Source organism: Ursus americanus, chromosome 28, assembly GCF_024610735.1.
Source record: "Ursus americanus isolate L20-20 chromosome 28, mUrsAme1.1.p, whole genome shotgun sequence".
Taxonomy (NCBI): domain Eukaryota; kingdom Metazoa; phylum Chordata; class Mammalia; order Carnivora; family Ursidae; genus Ursus; species Ursus americanus.
This window is the reverse complement of record NC_142154.1, coordinates 34,689,979-34,714,912: the sequence shown is the minus strand read 5'-3', so window position 1 is coordinate 34,714,912 and position 24,934 is coordinate 34,689,979. Positions and strand designations below refer to the sequence as shown.

Here is a 24,934-nt window from a genome sequence, read left to right as displayed (position 1 = left end):
CCATAACATTTATCACCTTCTAATATACTTTATTTAATATTATTTATCTTTCTTTGCCTATTAGAATATAAGTGCCATAAGGGCAGAGGTTTTGGTGTCTTGTTCATTGATTATTTCAGGCACCTAGAATAGTATCTTAAAACATATTAGGTGCTCAATAAATATTTGTTGAATGAATGTGTAACAGTCAGATTAGTGTTTTCCATTTCGTGGTTCTGCTTCCTTGATGTTGGTCCCAGTTTTTTAGGCACTTATATGGTTCCTAGCAGTTCCTTTCAGATTCCCACCTACCTGAAAAGAGGAAAAGTCTTTGCCTCAGCATTCCTAGGGAAAGTCCTGAGGTTCATTATGTTTAAACTATTTTAAATACCATGTCCAGCCCTTGATCAATCAACCCTGGCAGGGGAATGTAATGTACTTTTTGGCCTAGACTTTGGTCATACGCTCCATTCTGAGACTGGAAGTAAAGCCACAAACAAAAATGTCCGTTGGGGAATAGAAGCTGCTGAATAATTATACAAGAAATGTCTACTAGCTTATATACCACAGTTTACAAAATGTGATCCTTGGGATGTCAGTAGGTATTCTTTGACCATGACCATTAAGTCTGGAAACTTAAGTTTTGTTACTGTGGCATTTCTCAGGGCTTTAAATATGATCGTGTGCTGTATGAATCTCTAAGTGGAAGATGTTTTATACAACAACTTCCCAAAATTCTTTGAACGTGGAATCCTTTCCCTTTATAGAGCATCTTTCCCTTTTCAGAACCCTTTTAGAACATCCCAAAGTGTATTCTTATGGACCACACTATGAGAAATATTGATATGCTTACTAAGAACTAGTTATAAAATTGAAGAAAAAGCTCATGTAACAATAAAAAAAATACAGAAGAATACTCCTCAAATGTACAGGACTTATTTGAAGGAAAAAAATGTTTATAGACTCTGGAAGATCTTAATATATAGAAAGACACAGTCCTTTGAATGATGTCTATTCTCAGTAATTTATTGTACTTGTAATTAAAAATCCAACTTAATAGGGAGGTGACAGGAAGAGGAAGAGAGCTTTATCAGATGATTCTAAAATTCCTATGTGTTACAGGTTTTTTTGAGTGCAAGGAACGGTAATTACACCTCAGGTTACCTAAGAAAAGTTTAATGGAAGGATATATAGGAGTTAAGACCAGAATCCAAAAGTTAGGATTATGTACTTTCTTTGTCTGGTTACATGCCTTCTTTCCCTCTGTGGCACCTCTGTATCTCTCTAAGCATCTGTTTTGTTTTCCTCTGGCTACAAAGAACTCTCAGAGACCCTGCATGTTCCACCCTCCAAATCCTGGAAGAAGCTAGTTTGAATTTATTTTAGTTAATATGTTGAGAATGGATGGATTCCTTCAAGCCCAGTCGTTTGGTGAGTTGCCCAGAAGTCAGTGGGTAGGCTACCCCTAGAAAAATTGTGCTCCCTGGTCCTATCAATGTTCAGTGCAGAAAACAGCCTAGAACTGCTTCCCTGGTGGGATATGTTAGTTGGGAAGATTCAGCTAGAGGGGGAGGTTGGATGTGGTGTAGGTACCATGACTAAAATGTCCAGTATAATCGAGAAGGAAAAATAAGAATAGAGGAATTCTGACAAAGAGCTGCACACCATACCACATATGGCATATACTGTCTTTATATGTGGCAAACACACAGTAATTCAAACTGTGGAGCTGGTGCCTGAATAAGCAGTTAATGAGGTAGAAATATAATTTAAAAATAACATGGAAGTGAAATTTCTAATTAGTAGCATGAATTTGATATTAAATTGTTCAGGAGTTCCTAATTAACCATTAAAAAGTAAGATTCCTACCTTGCAACTTACCAGAATAATGTCGAAATGGCTTAAAGATTTAAATGCTTAGAAATGCAAACTAAAACAGTGTTAGAGGGAAATATAGGTTGCATTTAAATAAATGCATTAAAGTATATAAATAATACTTAAATAATATTGGGGTAAAGAAAGAATTTTCCCTAAGAAAAGAAAACATGATTTCATAGTGAAGACTCAAAGAACCAAAAACCAAAACAAAACAAAAAACCGCCAAAACTTTATTACATTAAATGGCACAATAAGTAAACCAAGGGAAACTGTTTACAATATCTGACCATATTACATATCCGAAAGGCTGTTGAAAATCACTTGTGTGTGGGTGTCCTACCCAGCCATCAGACGGTGTTACTCTAGTTCATACTTTCCCACTCTGCTAGGTGACCATTTCATTCTTACTCTTTCACAAACAACAGTTCTTCTACTCTCTTTGCTGATACATTTCGTTTTTATTTCTCCTTCCCTGAGAAGATGGGACCAATCAGAAGTTAACTTTTATAAGTTCCCACCATCATAAGTACCTTATACCCATCTACCCGCATCTCTGCCCATATGTTATATACGTTTTTTTTCTGCCCATATGTTAATATACGTTTTTTTCTAGCACCCTGGATGAAGTCTCTGGGCTCAGGCCAATCCTTAATGCTTTGTGCATCATCAGCTTTTTGCCTCTTTACTAGATCATTCCCATTAATATACAACATTAAGCTAACGTTCCCATCTTAAAACAAACTACTTTTCTCCTAATTTCCTTCCAGCTATACCCCCGTTTTCTTTTCCTTTGTCACAGAATTCTTGCCAGGGGTGTCTCAATTTACTGTCTCCTATTTCTTTTCTCCCTTTCTTTCATGTTTCCAAGTAGGTTTGCACCTACCCCATGCCAAAGAAACTGCTCTTATCTAGGTCATCAGTGACTGTAATGTCACTAAAAGCAATGGTCGTTTCTCAGTTTTGAAGCATCAAGAGAAAAAAATGAAAAGATGACTAACGCAGCAGAGTAGTGTGATTCACAACACAAGGAAAGCCAGTAAAGGTATGAAAAGTAGTCATAAAGTAGAGAATAGCCAACGAAAGGCAAATTTAAAACAATAAGATGTTTTTAACCTACTGCCTAGTGTTGCCAAGGAAATCTAGAACTCTCATATACCACTTATTTATGCAGGTGAACGTTTCTGGAAGAAATTTGGCACCTTGTACAAAAGCTTTAAGAACGTGTCTGTTTTGACCCCACCCATTCATTTTCTAAGAGGATGTCCTAAGGAAATGAAGATCATACTGATACATACACACACACACACACACACCCAGAGAGGGAGGAAAGGCATTGATTGTGGAAGGAAAAAATTAAAAATAATATAAATGTCCAGCAATAAGAGATTAGTTACATTATGGCACATCTCTATAATAGAATACCATGTAGCCCCGTAAAATAATGACAAAGATAATGTTTATTGACGTGGAAAGATTTTGTTACACATTTTTAAGTGAAAAGTGTTTTCATTGCAGTTTCCCACACTCTTGGGTGTATGTATGCGCGTACGTGTTATATATATGGGAAAATGCCTGGAAAAGTGTATACAACAGTTTTTTAGCTGCTGTTGTGAACTAGTAGACTTTTAGATTTTTCTCCCTAACTTGGAATGGTTGTATTGTCAATAACAAAAACCAAAAAGAAGAAAATGAAAAGAAATTTTTGCAAAAGAAAGAGAAAACTAGCTTCTTAATTATAGTCTGTTTCCGTTTCTGTTTTTGCATTTAAACATTGATCATCAGACTTGGTTCATAGCCGGCTGGCTTGATTTGACCCAGTACTGTTTCTTAACCCACTGGACTTAAAATAGCCTGATGGCCTGCCAACCATGAGCGAGTAGATGGGCCAGATAAAATATTTACCATACTGTTAGCTTTAAAGTTGCCCAGGAGTCTATAGGCTCATTTGATTAAGGCTATCAGGAAACTAGCTACTAACTCAGTAAACCATCAAAAAAAAAAATAGAAAGACAAAATAAATAGGAGTTAAACTCCAGAGGAGAAAGACCATGAAAAGCACAGGCAAGCATACTGAATATGAGTTTATTAGGAACCTGCAGTTAGGGTATGATAAAATGAAATCAAAGGGTTTTATGAAACTGAAGTCTGATAGTATTGCATGTTACAATTGTTTCCTGTTTCTTAGTGTTGGTAATTTTCGTTCTGTGTGAGTTGAAACATTCTTGTGTAACTTTTGTTGTACCCCAAAGAACTTTAGCCAGATTTTATTGTAAAATATTTGCCATCCTGAAAATTCTTGAACTCTAGCAGTAGAACATCACAGCTCTATATTTAATGTGTGTGTGATACTACATTGGTTTTTGTACAAGATATATAAAACAAAAGTTATTGTAAGAGCAATACATAATGAGATCTGAAGAATTTTTAAAAGTAAAGCTACAAAGAAACTGTCTCTTTTGGTCTTTCAATAGTGCATACACACACACACAATTTTGCTTACGCTGTACATTTCAAGTTTATATCTTGCCTTTTTTTCTTAATATTTTATGATTGTGTTGTCATGTCATTAAATATTGTTAAAGAAACCTCCCATTTTAAAGATAAAATAGTTCATCCAGGCACTCTTAGTTTGTTGATGATTCGGTGTATATGCCTTTATTGGAGGAAATAAATTTTCTGCAACATTCTGTCTTAATGGTAGTTAGCAGCTTAATGGCTGAAAATATATCGTTCCAGCTCTGTTTTCAAAAATTACATAGTTGTCCAGGTTTTCGTTTGTTTGAAAAAACATTAAAGATTTTAAGGCTGACATTTGTAGATAGGTACTTCAGTTTCACTTTCCCCAAGACAGCAAGAAATATTCTATAACAGAAAGATGACTATTTTTAGCTTTTCTTTCTGCTGGTGAGGTGGAATAGTGAATATTTTTAGAGCAGTTGAAAGTACAGCCACTTAGATTAGCTCAGTGTTTCTATCATCAGAATCTTAATAACCTTGTTTATTTTATGTATCTAGGTTTTACCTTCCAGTGTTTTGAGTTTATGTAAATTGCAACATGATTCCTCTTTCTCTTTTTAGTCTAGTTCATCTCTCTCTGGAACAATATGTAAAAAAAAAAAAAAAAAAAAAAACCAATGAAATTTTAAAACCTTAACTTTCTCTCTGCACATTTTGTGTATTTTGAATTACAGTTTTATCCCGGTTATTGTGGACAGTGCTTTTCTTTCTTACAGATGGAATGTTAGTAATTATAAGTTACTGGGAGAAGGTTGTTGAAAATCTCCTATGAGTACAGTAAGCCCTTAATATTCATAAGAGATATTTCCCCATAACCTTTGTAAGTATCCTTAGTTATGAACAGCACTAGAACATTTCATCTTTTCTCTAAATTGGAGCATAAAGTAAGTGAAAATCTGAATGACTTGTTTTACCTTCAGTGACTACAAGTGTATAGCAATTCGGTCACATTGAGAGGCTGAGGCACTACCTGAAAGACACAAATCCTTCAACCCCCAAACAGCCAGCAGTCAAACTCTGGTCTTAGCAAAGTTTCAAAAGTTTCAAATTACTATACATTCTAGAACTTTAGAGACCTTCAAGATTGGTTCCAGTGATTCAAAAAGTACGGTAATTAATGCAAAACCCTGAGACATTAATATAATTTCCTGTTGCAGATATGAAAACAATTGAAGATCTCATATTTAAATGTTACAATCAATAACTTACACCATTCACACCTGAACCCATTGCACTCTGGCTTTTGCTCCTCCCATTCCATGGAAACACATCCAGCGGAGTTCACCTATGACTTCCTGGTTGTTAAATCCAGTTCTCAACTCTTGTTTTACCTGACCTCTGAGCATTTAACACTGCCCCCATTTGCTTTGAAATTCTCTTCCTTTGGTATCAAGGACACCATTTCCTCCAGCTTTTCTTTCTGAATTTCTGGCTATTCCTTCCTTTTTTAAAAAAAATATTTATGTATTTGAGAGAAAGAGAGTGAGAGAGAAAGAGCACAAGCTAGGGGGGAGAGGCAGAGGGAGAAGCAGACTCCCCATGGAGCAGGGAGCCCGATGTGGGGTTCCATCCCAGGACCCTGGGACCATGACCTGAGCTGAAGGCAGATGTTTAACTGACTGAGCCACCCAGGCGGCCCTGGCTATTTCTTACTTGATTTGCGCCTTTAATGTTGGTAGTTCCTCAGGGTTTTTTTGATTCATCTCCCTCCTCCTCTGCTTTTCCCTCCCTCCTTTTGCTTTAGACACTGTTTTTTTTTTCTTTAAACAGCTTTATTGAAATAACCTTGGCATATCGTAAGTTGCACATATTTAAAATGTACAGTTTAATACATTTGTCCTATGAAATCATCACCATTATCAAAATAATGAATATAACCATCACTCCCCACAGTTTCCTCATCCCATTAGTAATCCTTCCCTGCTACCTCTTGTGTTCTCACTGAGCCCCTAGATTGGATGTGCTTTCTCTCACATATGAAAGTTGCATCTATAGATTAATTTGCATTTCTTAAAATTTTATATAATGGAATTGTGGGTTATATACTTGGGAGGGGTCGATCTTCTTTTACTCAGGATTATAAGTAAGACTTATCTGTGGTATTGTGTGTGATTAGTTTATTCCGTTTTATTGCTGGGTAGTATTTGATTATATAGATGGAACACCAGTCATTCACCTGTTAACGGACATTTGGGGTGTTCCCAGTTGTGGATTGTTGAAAACAAACCTGCTATGAAAATTGAGGCCCAAACCTTTGTGTGGTTATATGCTTGTATTTTTCTTGGGTAGATTGCTGAGGAATGGAATAAATGGGTCATATGATAGATGTACGTTTAACTTTTTAAGCAGTTGCCAAGCTGATTTTGAAAGTGTTCCCACCAGCAGTGTATGAGCTCCCCAGTTGCTCTCCATCTTTGCCAACACTTGGTGTTGTCATCTTAAAAATTTTAGACATTCTGCTAGGTGTATATCTCATTGTGGTTTTAATTTGCATTTTCCAGGCTAAAGATGTTGAGCATCTTTTCATGTGTCTGTTGGCCTTTTGTATATATTCTTTAGAAAGGTATCCACATCTTTGCCCATTTTAAAAATTGAGTAGTTTTTTGGTGTTGAGTTGTAGGAATTCTTCATGTATTCTGGAAATTGAACCTTATCAGGTATATGATTACTAATATTTTCTCCTGTTCTGTGTGTTGTCTTTTCATTCTTTTTATGTCCTTTGATGTACATTTTTAATTTTATTGAAGTCCAGAATATACCTTTTTTTTTTTTTTTGCCTGTGCTTTTACATCCTATTTAAAGAAACCATTGCAAAATCCAAGGTCGTGAAGATTGTTTCCTTCTACAATTTTTACTTTTTAGCTTGTAAATTTAGTCTTTGATCCATTTTGAGTTAATTTTTGTATATGATGTAAGGTAGGGGTCTAACATCATTCTTTTGCCTATGGATAACCAGTTTTCCTACCATTTGTTGAAGAGACTCTTTTTTCCCCATTGAATAGTCTTAGCATGCTTGTCGAAAATCAGTTGACCATAGATGTGAGGGTTTTTTTCTGGGCTCTCAGTTGTATTCAATTACTCTATATGTCTCTCCTTGCAAATTTTTGTGGAGAACTGGTTGTTTTGAGTATCTTAATACACTAACTCTGGAAATCAGATTCTCCCTCTCTTCAGTGATTGCTTTTGTTACTTGTTGTGTGGTGCAGCTGTCTGTTTTGTATAGTGACTTTTCCACACTATTTCTGCAAAGTCTATATTCCTTGTTGGGTATGGTTTGTGAATTTTCTGTTCCATTGTGTCTTCAGTCAGCCTGTGATCTGACAGAGATTTTTTTTTTTTTAAGATTTTATTTATTTATTTGACAGAGATAGAGACAGCCAGCAAGAAAGGGAACACAGGCAGGGGGAGTGGGAGAGGAAGAAGCAGGCTCATAGTGGAGAAGCCTGATGTGGGGCTCGATCCCATAACACCGGGATCACGCCCTGAGCCAAAGGCAGACGCTTAACCGCTATGCCACCCAGGCGCCCCTGACAGAGATTTTTCCAGATGTCTGGATCTAAAAAAAACAAGTGTGTACCTCTCTTTAAATCTTATGCTAGATGCTGTCAGGGAAGATGCTGAAGCTAGAGCAGGTCTTGAAACAAAGGGAAACCTCTGCTCTGGTCCCTTAGGGAACCACCAGACCACACAAAACATAAAACCCCAAATTTTTGGAGGACTAGGTTCTTACTGTCCATATTAGCCTCATCAGCCTCTCTAGGAACTCAGGCCATAGTCTCCACAGCCATAGTGGGGCTCAGAAATGGTGGGGGATAGTTGCTAGATCACTCACATAGCTTTTTAAACAAATTTTAGCAGGCTTGTCTTACCAAACAACTCCCCTGGTTGTTGTAAGTGTCTGATCAGGTTTCAGAGTTCTGAAATCATTGATTCTGATAGACTTTTCCCCAGCTCAGTGGTCGTTTTAGAGGAGGGACTAACCTCTGGAGCTTCCTCTGTGATGTCACTTATGACCTGTTTTGAATTAATGTTTGCACATGGTATACTATATGATTTGAAACTCCTTTTTTTCCTTCTGCATACATGGGCGTCCAGTTGTTCCAGCATCATTCATTGAAAAGACTATTCATTTTCAACTAAATTGCCTTTGCACCTTTGTCAGAAATTAGTTGTTCATATATATACGTGGGTATATTTTGAGACTGTTTTGTTCTATAGATTATTTTTATACTGTCTTGACACCAACATCACACTGTCTTAATTACTGTACTTTTATAATGTCTTGAAATCAACTACTGTTAGCCCTTCAATTTTGTCTTTTTTATTTTTAAGATTTAATTTATTTGAAAGAGAGAGAGACAACAAGAGAGGGAACACAAGCCAAGGAGTGGGGAGGGGAGAAGCAGGCCTCCCACTGAGCAGGGAGCCTGATATGGGGCTCGATCCCAGGACCTTGGGATCATGACCTGAGTCGAAGGCAGACGCTTAACAACAGCTACCCAGGGACCCCATCCTTTTTAATATAAAGTTAGATTCGATTTGCTAAATTTATGCTAAGAATGTTTGTGTTTATGCTTATATGAGGTAATGGTCAATAATTTTCTTGCAATGTCTTTGTCTTGTTTTGGTACTGGAGTAATACTGACCTCATAGAATGAGTTGAGATATATTCCCTCCTTTTTAATTTTTTGAAGGAGAGTTTGTTTAGAACTTGTATTACTTCTTTTTTAAATGTTTGATAGAACTATTCAGGTTTTTGAAGCAATTTATATAGAACTGGTATTTTTTTTCTTCAATATTTGGTAGATTTCCCTGAGAAAACATCTGGGCCTAGAGTTTTCTTTGAGGAAAGATACTTAACTACAAATTCAATTTCTTTCCTAGATATAGGGCTATTCATGTTATCTATTTCTTCTTGAGTGCACTTTGGTTGTTTCTGTTTTTCAAGACATTTGGTTTTTCTGAGTTGTCAGAGTTTTTGTTATAAAGGTGTTTGTAATAGTTTCATATGTTTTTAATATATGTAGGATCAGTAGTGATGTCACCTCTTACTCCTGATATTGGTCATTTTTGTCCACTCTTCTTCTTATTATTAGTTTGGCTAGAGGCATATCAGTTTTACCGATCTTCAGAAAGAAACAACCTTTGGTATTGCTGATTTTGCTGTCTCTCTCTCTCTCTCTCTCTCTCTCTCTCTCTCTCTTTCTTTTAGTTTCAGAGTGTTTTATTATATGAGTATTTATTCATTCTCTTATTGATTGATACTTGGCATAAGAATAATCTTAATGGGAACTATGTAACTATGTGATGAAAATGACAAAACCTTGAGGATATGAATAAGTGGACACAGGTACAGTACTCCAGGATGGCAAAATTAAAGATGTCAAGCTATAAAGATGTCAGCTGTCAAAATAATTTGTAGGTTTATTGTAATTCTACTCAAAATACCATTAGGTCTTAAAAATCATAACAAGACTATACAGAAGTTCATTAGGTGAATAAATATTTAGGTTGATGTTAAAGTTCTGAAAAAAGAATGGGTGGAGAGAAGCCTAACTATAAGATATTAAAACACAATGAATCTATAACAATTGAGAAATAGAGTGTCAGCACCAGGATAAAAAAGACCAATGGGAAAATAGCCCGGAAATGGAGCATGTTGGATATAAGGATTTAATGTATGATAAAGGAAACACATCCATAGGGAAGGGAAGGATTATTTAACATATGGTGTTAGTATAATGGTAAGCAGTTTGGAGTAACAGAAATTTAGATTTTTAAAAATATCACATACTAAAATAAGTTCCAGATGGATTAATAATTACATAGAAACAACAAGCCAAAAAATTGAATTGTGTATTGATTGAACCTAAGAAGAGGAACAAATTAGAATTTGCAAAGGACATGGTTGACAGATTAGATTACATAGAAGTTTAACTTATATATCATCCAAAAATGTAGCCAAATGAAAAAAATATAGCAGACTGTGGGAAATAATTTGCAGCAAATTTCCAAAGGTTAATGTTCTCATATATGAAACCCCTATGCAAATACAAAAATGGGTGCAGGACAAGATTGGACAATTAACTAAACAGGAAACGAAACAAAAACAGGGAAAAACTCTTTAAGGCAAATTAAACTACTAAGGAGTTACCATGATCCACCCATTAAATTAGCACAACTCCCATGCAGGCCAGAGTAGGGTGCAATTAGTAGATGCATAAATTGCTGGTGGTCTTATATATAATGTTACAACCATTTGAAAATCACTTCCACAGTGTGTCAAGATTCATAAAAATCCCCATACTTTTTGACCCAGAAATGCCACATCTGGGAATTGATCCAAAGAAAGTAATAACTAAGCCCCCCCTTCAAAAAACACACATGAGCCCAAAGATGTTCACAGAGTTGTTTCAAGTAGTGAAAAATTAAAAACAACCTAAGTAGCTAATCAAGGGAGTAATCAAAATTTTCATTATACCCCATAGATAAAATACAATGCAATGATTAAAATATAGTAATAGAGATTATAATTGAAAAATGTGATAAGGGTGATTTCTTTAAAGTGAATTTTCAAATTGTCTATACAAGTTGGTATAAAAACGACTAAAAGGAAATATGTAAAAATGATAAACAGTTATGATGAAGGGATAGTGGGTTGTTCTTTTCCTATTTTCTATGATCCAGTATAATGCTAAGCTGCATGGAGAGAAGTATGCCACCCAGATCAGAGGAGCTAATGGACCCGTATTATGAGAAGAACATGGACTTTGGTGGAGATGTTTAGATCTGAGTTCCAATTCTGCTTCTACTTAACCTAGTAGGAGGCCTTGACAGTGAACATACGACTTTGAACATCAATTTCTAAATATGAAAAAGGAGCAGATGCCTTTTCTTCATTGCTGTATCGATTAACAATAGTAGATGGTAGTTGTTGATAAAAATGCTCTTCCAGTCACATCACATCTGGACTAATAAATCGGTTTATAATCAACCATAAATCTCAGTGGCAAACAAGTAAGGTTTATGTCTGGCTTATGTTACTTCCTAGCTGCAGATTGGCTGTGGCTGTGCTTTATGTTCTTTTCACTCTAGAATCAGGGTAGACTAGAACAAAAGATGGTGAAACCAAAGGGGAACTCATAAAGGTCTGCCTAGAAGTGGTATACTTCCACTCACCTTTCACTGGCCAAAGCTAATGTCAGCGGCACTGGAATAATCTTCCCATAAGGATGAGCCAGCAGAGAGAGGGGCAGCAGATATTTAGAATAAATATGTGTACTGTGACAGAGTTCTTGCTGTTACTTTAAGGGTGTGACAACCTGGAATATGTCCGGAGGATCAGGATGGTGAGTAATTCTGCAGTCGCCCCCGAAATACAGTAAGAAGAGTTGAGAAAGAGGGTCTCGTTAATGCTGTCTAAAATACTTGAAGAATGGCTGTCACTGGATATGGTGTATGACACGGATGGGTAGAAATTACAGCATTATGTATTTTGACTCAGTATAAGGGCGAAAGGAGGAAAGCGGATAGAAAAGGAAATTGTTGGTTGTTTTAAATATCTTATCTCATTTTTATTCCTCAAAATAACTCTATGAAGTTGTGTATGTGTGTGTATATGTTTAAATATTGGAGGAGAAAACGGTCACAGATACAAACAGTATCTATGGTCATATGGCAAGTAAATGGCAAATCCATTTTGGAATCTAGGTCTATGTGACCTCATCTCTTTCCACTAAATTTTGCTACTTTCTATAGGGCTGCATGCTTTCTTACAATTAAACTGTTAATATCAGCCATCTTCTGCCTGACAAGGTAATGGCCACTCTTTTCCTACCTCTAAATGGTTTCAAACAAAGTGTGAGGAAAGGTTGAAAGGAAGGTTGAGCTCTAGATCGGTGTTCTGCAAACTTATGTGATCATATGCACCTCTCAGTAAAATAATTTCGTGTGTGTGTGTGTATGTCATATCTATTAAGCTATTATACTAATATTCTATATGTGATAAAGCAAAAAGTAGAAGTTAAAGATTTTACATAAAATTTTAGATATTTTTATAAATTATATTTAAGATTTCATGTAAAATCTCAACCTTTTAAAACTTCTATTTACAGGTAGGTAGGTACTTTTTCTTGTATCCCTATGGATTGTCTTGTATACCTTCTGAGATGCATACCGTCAACATTGGAAGTTGTTTTGGATGATATGTTGGACTCCTTTTTCATTATGAGGATTCTGTGATTCTTTTTGGCCTGAGTTTTTCTGAAAGGGGTAGTAACAGCTTAATTGCCTTTCAGAAAAGTTTTTAAGATAGTCTGTTACCTAAGACAAAACTTTAAGTTCTTCACTGGCATTCATTGTGAAAATTAAGCCTGTAAACCACATAGATGAAAGGTGCTTTTCCAGGTAAATTGTAATAACTTCATGAGCATTACAATCTAAAAAGAGTTTGTAAATAGAGGTTATTACTAAGTAATAAAACTTATTTCTGTGTGTGGCACAAGCAACTGCCTCTTTATTTTTGTCATGTCTTCTTTATCTAAATCTGCATGTGTGTGTCCAAAACTTACTGTACTCATATATTCTAAAATGGATCTGAAATTTTGCCTAAAGAGAAATACGAATTTTTGTACTTGGGAAATTATTTTAGCACTGTTTTAGAATGGAGCCAAAAATCTAAATTAGGCTAAGCCTACTGGATTAAAAATCTTCGTGGAGAGATATCCTATAAGAAGCAAAGGAGTTACTTGTATTGTTTGACGGGGGAAACGATCTGCTTTTCTGCATTCTGGTCCTTGGTTATCAGCCATTTGCCAGGTTGATACCTCACAATTAAGATCACTTTCTGGTTGGTAACTCTTTCTTGGGGATAGATTCTTTAAGAAAAAGCCTTCCCAGTTCACAGAAAGCAGAAATGCAAATCTGGCCTTTAAAAGATGCTTCTATATTGAGACGAAATTATAGATCAGCAGTGATCTTTTCCATTTTTTTCTCATCGTGATACATTTGTACAGATTTTTCAGCATGGCATACTGCAATTTCGTGGTAATTGTAGAGGAAGTGTTGCTTACAAGTCAGATCAGACCCCATTTAAACAAGAGATGGCCAAATTCACCTACTTCTCTGCATGGGTTTAAGTGGTCCACAGGCCAGGATTTCCTTGCTAGTAACTTTTAGTGATCCTTTTGTTCTAGAAAATTACCCTTGAGAAGTATAGTTTAAATAGTTTGGTATTTTTAAATTGTCATATTCTTTTATTCTTCAGCAATCATTCATTGCTTCTTTGTGCCAAGCACTGAGGAAACATTAGTGCTGTTTTTTAAAATATGTGTGTAACTGGTATAAGCCAATAGAATTACTGTTGCTCACAGCAGCATACTGTAAGGAATCCCTGCTCTTACACAGACCTGTCCTTGCTTGCCTGCTGTCTTACCCTTTTCTCTTTCCCTGCTTCCTTCCCCTCCCTCCCTTCCCCTCTTCATCCCCTTCCTTCCCCTCTTTTTATAACTGTTTCCTTCTCTGAGATAGTGACTACGCAAATTTTGAAATCAGATCATCTAAGTTTAGGAGAAACTGTCTGTGATATTTACTGTATAACACTTGCATGGTATAGTTAGGCAGGAGGTTATAAAATTCATATTTTGCGTTAAAGACCAAATGTCACCTCACCTGTGCAGATCTCCAGATGTGTATGTTTGTTACTTAGCTCAAAAACCATGTATCTTTAAATGGGTTTATCTTTTCCTATTTTAAATAAAATTAATATAAGCATGTTTTTATATGTGTGCTTTTTTTAGATGCACACATTTATATGATTAGATAATTTTCAATTAGTGTTTCTTTGATTATGTATTTTCTGAATTTGAATCCTGATACAGCTTTTGGAATTAGCCATTTTGGTGCCTCTTTGTTATATTACAACTGGTGCATTTCTTACTTTTCAGTGCTTTAATTGCCTTGTTATCTAAACTCTAGAATGCATTCCAGTTAATTAAAGTCATGTGAATGATTGGGCTTGCTTTTGTTTTTTTCTGGCTGTTATGTTCTCTATTGATGAATTTGAAGGTAATTAAAAGTATAATTCTTTTCTTCTTTAGCATCAGACAACAGTCAGCGCTTTCGAGAAACCTGTTTTGCATTTGCATTGACACCACAACAAGTGCAGCAAATCAGTAGTTCCATGTAAGTTCTCTTCAAGTGTAACTTGCAGTTTGGCCTTCGAAACCAGTAATGTCTATAATAAGTGATTTTTAAAAACAGTGTATTGGGTGAGTATTAGTGTCATGCAAATATTAGTATTGAAAATACTATTATAGTGTTAGTTATCTGAAGAACAGTTATATCTCTGATAATTTGAAGAACTTTTGGTGTAATAGTATCTTTGAGTCAGCTTTCATGTGCATATTTTAAAAATAATTGTGGTTCTTACCCCTCTTTTCTAGGGATATTTCTGGGACCAAATGTGACTTCACAGTGCAGGTCCAGTTAAGGTATAGTGTTGCCTACAGTAAATATATCCAATGTTTAAAAGTTAATATTCTTTAAAGATTTTTTTAAATTATGTAATTTTCAGTAATTATATTGAAAGTATTAGGTTTAGATGTTTGGGTGAGAGAAGGCCTTCTGTTGTGAAATATCCTAATTTTTTCCATTTTAGATTTTAATATAGCAAGTCATATACCAGATCCCTACCTTTCTCTGTTTTAGTTGCCCTTAGTTGGTTGGGAAGCTCCAGCTAATGATATGTTTAAATGATATGATAGTGTGAGCTCGTCAGAACTACTCCCTTTATGAAAGTGCAAAAGCCTCATCTGTATGGATGACAAACTTCTGTAAATAAGGAAGTAGTACTTAGGTTAAGTGTACAGTGTCTCACAGACTAACAAAAACCAAAACAGTCTAATTTGCTTTGTCCTGTATTGTAAGTCATTAATTTAAAAACGCTATTCTAGATTTCAAGAGACATCTCTTGATAGTTTTGCAAAGACGAATGGAAAATTTTCCAGCATGGATTCACAGTTTCCCCTTGTTCAGTTTCTTTTCTTAGCTCATTTTTTTCTAAGGATATCCAAGAATTTTGTGATGTTAATATGTCTCTCCGTCTTATGTAAACCATCTTACGGTACTCTTTATTCTCTGACTATGCCTGTAGGAACCTAACTGCTCCACGCTAGTCTTGTCACAATAGGGATGGAAGAGGAAGTACAAGACTTGTTTTTCTCTATAAGCTGTTTTCCCTAAAGTGGGAAGGATAAGTCAGATAACCACAGTCTCAATAATTGGATCTGAAGTTGTGTATACAAATTATAAATACATTAGGAGGTCAGAAAAGAGAATAAAACACCTTCTCAGTGCTTCAGGGAATGATGTGGAAAACTCTGATCTTGGCTTAAAAATAGAGTGATGAAAGCAGTGAGAAGGCAGAGGAGAGGTTGAAGTCTTGATTTTATTATTTTTTAAAAATTTTATTTATTTATTTTTAAGGATTTTTAAAATTTATTTATTTGAGAGAGATACTGAGACAGAGCAGAGCAGGGGGGAGAGGCAGAGAGAGTAGAAGAAGCAGATTCCCCGCTGAGCAGGGAGCCTGATGCAGGGCTCCATCCCAGGACCCTGAGATTAAGACCTGAGCTGAAGGCAAACGCTTAACCAGCTGAGCCACCCAGGTGCCCCTGAAGTCTTGATTTTAGAGGGCACTGACAAAGATGTTCCTATGTAAAAGGTACTTTATCCTCTGTCAGGGGCAGAACATGATAATGACTGAATAAATTAAAGGACTAAAGTATGATGCTTTCATAATTACATATTGCTATAATTTTGCTTACTTCTGCATCAGCAGTTTTATTTTGTTCATACTGATATGTGACATTATCATTTGAAACAGTGTTTTTTAAACTGTTGCTTGGAGCCACCCTTAGGGATCTGTGCTAGGTTGTCTCCCCTGCGCCCCCCCCCAACCCAAGTAGGACTGCTTTGATCTGTTTTGCATATTTGACTTCTGGGCTAGTTTTCATTTGAAAAAAGAGTCCCAAGACTAAAATAAAGTTTGAAAAACATAGTTCTAGAACAAAAGAGTAGTTCCTGTCCTGAATATTTTATATTAATATACATGCATTCTGTAATGCAGCAACAGGTATGGCTCACATTCCAAAGGAATGTTTTCTTTTTAAGATAGGTAAACAGAGATTCTGAGGGAATCTCGGTGGTTAAAAATGGTTTAGCCATTTTCAATTCAAATTCATCTCCAGAACTTGATGAAAATCAAGAACCGTTTTGTATTACATTTGGTAATTATTAGGTGGTTCTTTGTGTTTTGATAAAATGGTTATTTTTTTATAACCCCTTTACCCTCGTTAACTAGGTCTACAATCCTCATGAGCTGGGAGTGTATACCTATTATCCTAATTAATAAATTGCATCTAAAGCATGAAAATAATTTGGTCAGGATTAAGGTTAGTGTCTTCTCTATTAGATTCTTAGTCTGTTCTCATTTATGTACCTGTTTCCCCTCCCCACCACCATGAACTCCTTCACAGCAACTTTCTGCTATTCCTCTTTTTTCTTCTTTTTCCTTGGTTTGTTAGGGTGGCTTAGATTTTCACCTTTTACTTAAATGACTAGGAGTCAGCTTGTCATATAAATCATTCTTTTCTGTAGCTTCAGGCAGCCAGAGTCCGTGTTTCAAATTTATCACGCATGGGAATAATTTATTAAAAACTTTGCAGCATCCTCTTACTGTTGCAGTATGAAGGATTGTCTTATAATAGGTTTTGCCGGGGTTAGAGATGATCCTATGAGCTTTGACATCTGTGTATTTTCATCTGTGTTGCTACGTATATTTCAAGAAAATCTTTGTAGATCAGTAATTCTTAACTGTTTTATGGGATCCTTACCCTTTGAGAATCTGATGGAAGCTACAGATTGTTCCCCATACAGATATGTATATTATGTACATAGAAAATTGTCCAACTTGTGGATCCTCCCACACACAGATTCCATAGCCGTCAGGTCAAGACCCTACACCGTATATGTTGAGGGAAGATGTTTATGTGTAATGAATATTTCACAGAATTCAGATAGGGTTCTTCTTAACATATAACTCAAAGATGCTGTGAATGTTCTATAAAGGTGGGATGAGCCGGGATGCCTGGGTGGCTCAGGTCCGTTAAGCCCCTGCCTTGGCTCAGGTCATGATCCCGGGGTCCTGGGAACAGGTCCCGCATCGGGCTTCTTGCTCAGCGGGGAGCCTGCTTCTCCCTCTGGCTGGCGCTCCTCCTGCTTGTTTTCTCTCTCTCTCATAAATAAATAAAATCTTAAAAAAAAAAAAAAAAAGGTGGGATGAGCCTCAGCTGTATATTGGGAATAAGGAAGTTATTAAGATGTCTTGAATAGCAAATTAATAATTTATTTCTTTATGTAAGCGTGAACAGAGTGAGAACTTACAAATTATGTAGCTGTCCATAGTTTTCCTAAAAGATTATGCATTTAATTTAGAAATAAATGTTTTCATGAGTTTCTAAAATACTATTTTAAATGTATGTGGATATAGTACAGATAATGTTATTTTTCAACACCTTCTGTTCTCAGGGAATAATGGAGTACCTTGGCTTAGCGGATAGAATTTGGTCTTAGGGATGGACTTACAGCATTTTCAGTATATTCTGCTAAGAACCAAAAAATGAATGTTTTATAAGCAGATAAGTTTGGGAGATACCGTGTATATCTCCCTCTTAGAAAGTGACAATGCATGTTACCCTAGCTCTGAGACGTTCTGTATTAAGATAACTTAATTTGATTTTTTGGTTCAGAATGTCTTAAATTTATTCCATTACAGAGCCTTTTTTCCCTCCCTAGAACATGCTTAATTAAATGATTGGCAATATTATGAAGACGACTGTAGGTTGATAGTCATGATCATTGAAACTCTACATTGACAGAATTACTTATTTTCAATTTGCTTAAATGTGCTTATTCATCATGTGAAATGTCTAGCCGTAGTAGTTTTTGTTGTTGTTAAGTTTAGCATCCTTTTAGATTAGCTATTGAACAAAAATATTGAGGTCATCCTTTAATAAAGGAAGTTAAACTTGTCCTTTATCGTTTAGGTTTTGTTTATCAGAAACCAGTTGTCCACAAGAAGATCACTTCCCACCCAATCTTTGTGTGAAAGTGAATACAAAACCTTGCAGCCTTCCGGTAAGTCCTAAAAGCTATTCTTTAAATGCATTGCCAGCATAGCTATCAAATAAGTCATGACAGCTGTTGTTAATCATAGTTTTTCATGAAGAAAACATCTTTATTTTGGATGTATATTTCATGTGACTGTATAAAACACTTGCACCAACTGTGTATAATTAACAGCTGTGACATTAGCTGTGGAGACAAAGTCTAGGACTTGGAGATGAGTGTGGTAGTTTTAGTGTTACACTGGATTTTGAGGGACAAAAAATTGTTTCAGCAAAACCTTAGTGACACTTACGTGAATCTGGAAGCCTGTGGTAGAACAGGGGAAGAATGCTGTGTCTTAAACAGAATGAGAGCTCAAGCTGTTACTGGTCACCGTTAAAGTGTTCCTTATATACTTATTCAAGCTCTTTATGAATTCATCCTGATTCTTAACGTTTTAGAGATTTGTAACTTCTCTCGCCAGTATTATTCTCAGGCTTACTATAATGAGACTGTAGGGTTGTTCAGAGAAATAATCTTGTAACTGTTTGCTTCTCTAATTTTTAATGAAAATATCCATATTTTCCAGTATGTAGTTTGTGGAGGTTTTTTGTTTGTTTTAGGAATGGAAATTGAAATGATTGTGGAAATAATAAGTGGAAATAAATTATATTTCATCTTTCATCCTTAGGGTTATCTTCCACCTACAAAAAATGGTGTGGAACCAAAGCGACCCAGCCGACCAATCAATATCACCTCACTTGTCCGATTGTCCACAACAGTACCAAACACCATTGTTGTTTCTTGGACTGCAGAAATTGGAAGAGTAAGTAAATTTTTATTTTCACTAGATTTTAGTATTATAAGGAAGGGTTAATCTCCATGGCTACCTGAGCTTATATGTAAATGATATTGTAAAATGAGTTGCAAAGGGATTTATTTTTGTCTCACAATGAATTTTCAGCATGTTCCCATTTAAAAAATGGGATCATGCAGTATTCATTGTTTTATAACCTGATCCTTTCACTCAGCAATTTATCATGAACGTCTTTTATGTTATTACGTGTTCATCTGCATGATTTCTAATGGCTAGGTCATATTCCAGTATGAATATGCCATAATTTAGTCTATTCCCTATTGTTGAGCAATTAGTTGATTTATTGATTGATTGATTTGTTGCTGTTTCAGAGACCATCCTAGTAGCTATGGCTTTGCATACATATATCATAATTTCCTTAAATTCCCAGAAGTGGAATTCCTAAGTCAAAGAGCATGCAGAATTTAAAGAAATCTCGTGTACTTTGACAGATTGCCTTACCAGAAGATGTACAAATTTATTCTCTGACTTTCAGTGTTTGTGTGCCTGTTGACCCATACCCTATCAATACTTTTATCTTCTTTAAAATCTTTACCAAGTTTAGTAGTAAATAAAGGCACCATGTTGCTTTGACTAGTGCTCCTTTTATTATTGAGATTGAACATATTTTGTCTATTGTGATTTACATTTTAAAATTATATCCATATTTATTCCTCTATTGCTGTTTTTCTTACTCTTATTTATGAATTCTTTATGTATTAAGACTTAACCTCTTTCACGTGTTGCCAATATTTGTTTCCAGTTTGTTTGCCTTTTATTTTTTTTAATGTGATTATTTAATATTTAGAGGACTTAAATTATTATAGAGCCAGTTTTTAACCATTTTTTTTTTTTTGTGGTCTTTCCTCCTCAGTCCCCATCACATTTAAGTTTTTCTGCCCTTCCGAAGCTTACATAAATATTTGTTTATATTTTCTTCTAGACTTTTGAGGTTTTTTGTTTTACCTTTAAATAGTCCATCGCAAATTCTGTGTGGTGTGAAATAAAAATTTACTTTCATTTTTTCAGTAGCCAGTTGGTCTGACACCATTAACTAAATAAATGCTGATTCAGAAGCCACCATTACTATATGTTTGATTTTTTTTTTTTAAGATATTATTTATTTATTTGACATAGAGACAGCCAGCGAGAGAGGGAACACAAGCAGGGGGAGTGGGAGAGGAAGAAGCAGGCTCCCAGCGGAGGAGCCTGATGCGGGGCTCCATCCCAGAATGCTGGGATCACGCCCTGAGCCGAAGGCAGATGCCCAACGACTGCGCTACCCAGGCACCCCTATATATTTGATTTTTATTTATCCTATGTATGTTTCTGAATTTTTTAATATTGTTTCTTAGTCTTGTATTCTTTTTCTGGGACAATTTCAGAATGGTTTTGATTATTTCAGTTTTATCATGTGAGCTCATGTCTATTCATTAATTCATTTGAAATTCATTGAATGTTTACTGTATGCCATGCACTATACTGAAAACTGACAGTACCATAGCGAGAAAAGAAAGTCCTCATTCGGGGCGCCTGGGTGGCTCAGTCCTTAAGCGTTTGCCTTCGGTTCAGCTCACAATCCCAGCGTTGTGGGATTGAGCCCCGCATTGGGCTCCCTGCTCAGCGGGAAGCCTGCTCTTCCTTCTCCCACTCCCCCTGTTGGTGTTCCCTCTCTCGCTGTGTCTCTCTCTGTCCAATAAATAAATAAAATCTTAAAAAAAGAAAAAAGTCCTCATTCTTTTAGAGCCTGAGATGTGGGGCCACATAGTCACACACGAAAAGGTGAACATACTTATTAGAGGGACTGTGAAGGAGAGGTGTGCAGTGATTTTAGAGTACATTAAAGGGTACTCCGAATTAGGCAGAGGTTAGGTAGGGCTTCCCTGAGGAAGTAGTGACTGAGCCAAGAGTTAAGGGCAGAAGGAAGCGGTTTGGGCGAAAGGTTCAGAGGACACAACCTGCACAACAGCCCAGTGGCAGGGGTGAGCCTGGTTCTTTCCAGGAAACTGAGAGGGAGCCACCGAGGCTAGAGCGCAGAGAGTGGGGAAGAGTAGTGCATAGGATAAAGCTACACAGGTAAGAAAGGGCCAAGCCACGCACGGCCTGTGAGGTACTGTTAATGTTAAGGATGTGCTCTTTTTTTTTTTTTTTAAAGATTATTTATTTATTTGAGAAAGAGCATGCTAGAGAGAGAGAGCATGCACACGCACAAGCAGCGGGGAGGGACAAAAGGAGAGGAAGAAGTAGACTCCTGAGGAGCAGGGAGCCCGATGCAGAGATGGATCTCAGAATCCTGGGATCATGACCTGAGTCGGAGGCAGACGATTAACTTACTGGGCCATCCAAATGCCCCAAGTGTATTCTCTCTCTCTCTCTCTCTCTCTTTTTTTTTAAAGATTTATTTATTTATTTATTTATTTATTTATTTATTTATTTATTTATTTATTTATTTGACAGAGAGAGAGAGACAGCCAGCGAGAGAGGGAACACAAGCAGGGGGAGTGGGAGAGGAAGAAGCAGACTCTTAGCAGAGGAGCCTGATGCGGGGCTCGATCCCAGAACCCGGGGATCATGCCCTGAGCCGAAGGCAGATGCTTAAGGACTGAGCCACCCAGGCGCCCCCAAGTATATTCTCTTTTTAAGCGAGAATTTTACAGTAGTACATTTCTGTTCACAAAAGGTCACTCTTCAGAGTGGTAAACAGTTTGAATGGAGGCCAGAATCATGCAGAGGAGTCACCTCTTAGGAACAAGCTATTGCTGAAGTATTAGTGGAAGAGAGCGAGTGTTAGCCCAGAGCGGTGGGGATGGAGAGAAGTTGTGGGTCGGCAGGACTGAGCGAGAAATTACCAGTAGAGGCTGAGAGAGCCTGGAGATGTCAAGGATGACTCCTGGGTTTCTGGCTAGAGTGAGAAGGTAAATGATGATATTACTAAGATAGAGGAAACACTAAAAAAGGATGAGTTGAGGTGTGTTTTTTGTCATTGCTCTGGAGGAAGAAGTGTTGGAGAACTAGATGGAGAAAATCATGAGTTAGTTCAGTTTTGAAGCTTTTGAGTTTGAGATGCCTGGGAGACATTCTAAATAGGCAATTGGTAATAGACCGAGAGGGTAACTTTGGGCTAGAGGAGAAAATGTGAGCTGAGGGTGAGGGAGGCTGTGAGGAGAGCAGAAGTGTTGGAAGAGTAATTGCGGAGAGGGAGCCATGCATTGCTCCCCCAAATCTTTCTGGGAAGTGGAATGAGATAGCTTTAAATTGGTATATTAGTTAGGGGGGGATTAATTTATTAACAGTATTTAGTATTTCCATTCCAGGAGCTGTATGTTTCTCCATTTATTCAGAACCTGTTTTATGTTCCTCAGTCATTTAATAGGTTTTTTCATATAAATCTTCCATATTTTTATTAATTCCTGTGTTGTTTATTGTTATAATTGCTGTTATAAGTAGATCTTTTTTCTATTATATTTTCTAAAGAATTTATTTATTGTTGGTTTATTTAAAAGCTAGTGATTGTTGAATATTTACTTAATACTTGCATTCATATATTGGTTCCAATGGCTTTTTAATTGGTTTCTTGGTTTTTCCAGGTGGGCAGTTTTAGGTTTGAAAAGATGTATGGTCATACAGATAATGATAATCCTAGTACTTACATCATAATTTCTTGTTTTTGTTCTGTTGTGCTGGCTAGAACCTGTTGTGCTGGCTAGAACCTTCAGAACAATGTTAAATAATGGGACTGCTAGTAGACATGCTCAACTTGTTCCTTATGAAAATGAGACTACTACTAGTACAAGTATTAATGTAATTAATTTTTGACAGAACTTAATTACATCAACAGTGTACTCCTATATTGCTCTTTTACTGGCGATCGTTGTGAGACATGGATTTTGAATTCTATCAGAATCCTTTTTGACACCTATCAACTTTATATTTTTTCCTTTGCCTAATTAATACGTCACCGTTAGGTTTTTGAAATCCTTTTAAATATTTTACTTCTAGTGTACCTTGGGGGTCCACCTTTTTGTCTCCCTTTTTGAAGAGGGTATTGAAAAATGTTTTTTGTTCTGTATTGGGTTTTTTGCCTGTGTGTGAAACGTATAGCCTACCAGGGTGTTTACAGTGAACTATGAAAGAAGTCTCAGCTGTATCGGAGAAGGGAAATGTGGTGCCGATACATAGCATTAGAGGAGAGAGGAAAGCCTTTCAGACCTCAGAAGGAAGACAGTATGTTCAGTGATTTGAAGGTGGTCTACTAGGTGAGATCTTTGTACAGACCGCGGTCTACAAGTTGGAGACCTTCTTTTTGAGGTAAAACATTGAAAGAAAATTGTTCTTTACCGAAGCCCAGAAGATAACTTATTAGATTGTTTTTCTGTCACTAGTTTTGATTCAACTTGTAGGGATACTCTGTTCATTTGTGTAGGATCTCTTACTGTTCTGGGGATTAATTTGCGTTGTTAGTTACTACTGAGAAATGTTAAAAATACATCTGCAAAGGAAATAGAAGAGTTAGTGTTACCTGAAGCTAAAGTGGTAATCATATTACAGTACGTAAGTGTGTCAGATGAACATGTTGGTACACCATGTTATATGTCAATTATATCTCAATTTTTAAAAGACAATATTTCTTTAAAAAGAAGAGCCAGTTTAGTGCTTGAAGGAAATAAGTGAACTGTATTATAACTTCTTATCCTCCCTCAGGGTAATCACTGCATTTAGCATTTATTAAACTCTCATTGTTTATAGAAAAGTTATTTAGATACTGGTGTAAAGGACACTTCATGAGTAGATTATATCTTAATATGGAGAAAATGTCCTGTGAACTTGATAGACAATTTTGAAGACTTTTGAGAAGGCATTTGACAAAAACATCAGTGTAATACAATATTTATGAGTAGTTGGAATTAAGTAGTACTTTGAAGGGTTAGCAGAAACAATATATTATCTCCCTAGAAGAGATAGCATGCCACTGTGAAGGTTTGGGGTTTTTTGCTGCTGAATCTCTTTCAAGTAATATAAAATTGAATTCCATATTATCAGTACAAGTGGCATTTGTTAATACCTGACATTCTTTCTGCTGCTGATGATGCTTTTTTTAATTTGGGTACATGTTTCAACTAGAGTGAACATACCTTTTCAGTGAACTTGTAGCTGTGGTTTCTACTTGATCTCTCCTTAAAAAATTATAAAAAGCCTGAGGGGAATTTGTAGTACTGAAGATTCAAGCTGTCAGTACATAATTTCACAGTGTTAATTAGCATTTCTCCAGTTTCTATCATACTCGAAACATTAATCAAATAAATAATAAAGGTGAGTAAGGTTTTTTTTCCCCCAGAGGAAGCCTTTTAGTTTTATTTTAGATTGGTGTGTTGTATGCTCTAAAATTTAGGCAAGTTTTAAAGTTCCTTGTAAATTAGCTTTTTTGACACTTCGTTTTTTCTCCAGAAAATACATAACATAAGAACTTGGATAGGTTTCTGAATTCTAAATGAAAATTTGGCCTTCCAGAGGATACTGTAGGGTATTTTCTCTTGTTAA

At 36.2% G+C, this 24,934-nt stretch overlaps 1 protein-coding gene across 1 annotated transcript in view; it reads left to right on the top strand.

Moving 5' to 3' along the window:
* The window catches only part of PIAS1 (protein inhibitor of activated STAT 1), a 118,006-nt gene that overhangs the window by 58,012 nt on the left and 35,060 nt on the right, over positions 1–24,934 (top strand). Inside the window, exons 3-6 of the mRNA XM_045810734.2 lie at positions 14,472–14,556; positions 14,817–14,864; positions 18,480–18,570; positions 19,232–19,366. Of these exons, the coding sequence (XP_045666690.2) occupies positions 14,472–14,556; positions 14,817–14,864; positions 18,480–18,570; positions 19,232–19,366 (359 nt within the window). The remainder of the gene's footprint in view (positions 1–14,471; positions 14,557–14,816; positions 14,865–18,479; positions 18,571–19,231; positions 19,367–24,934) is intronic.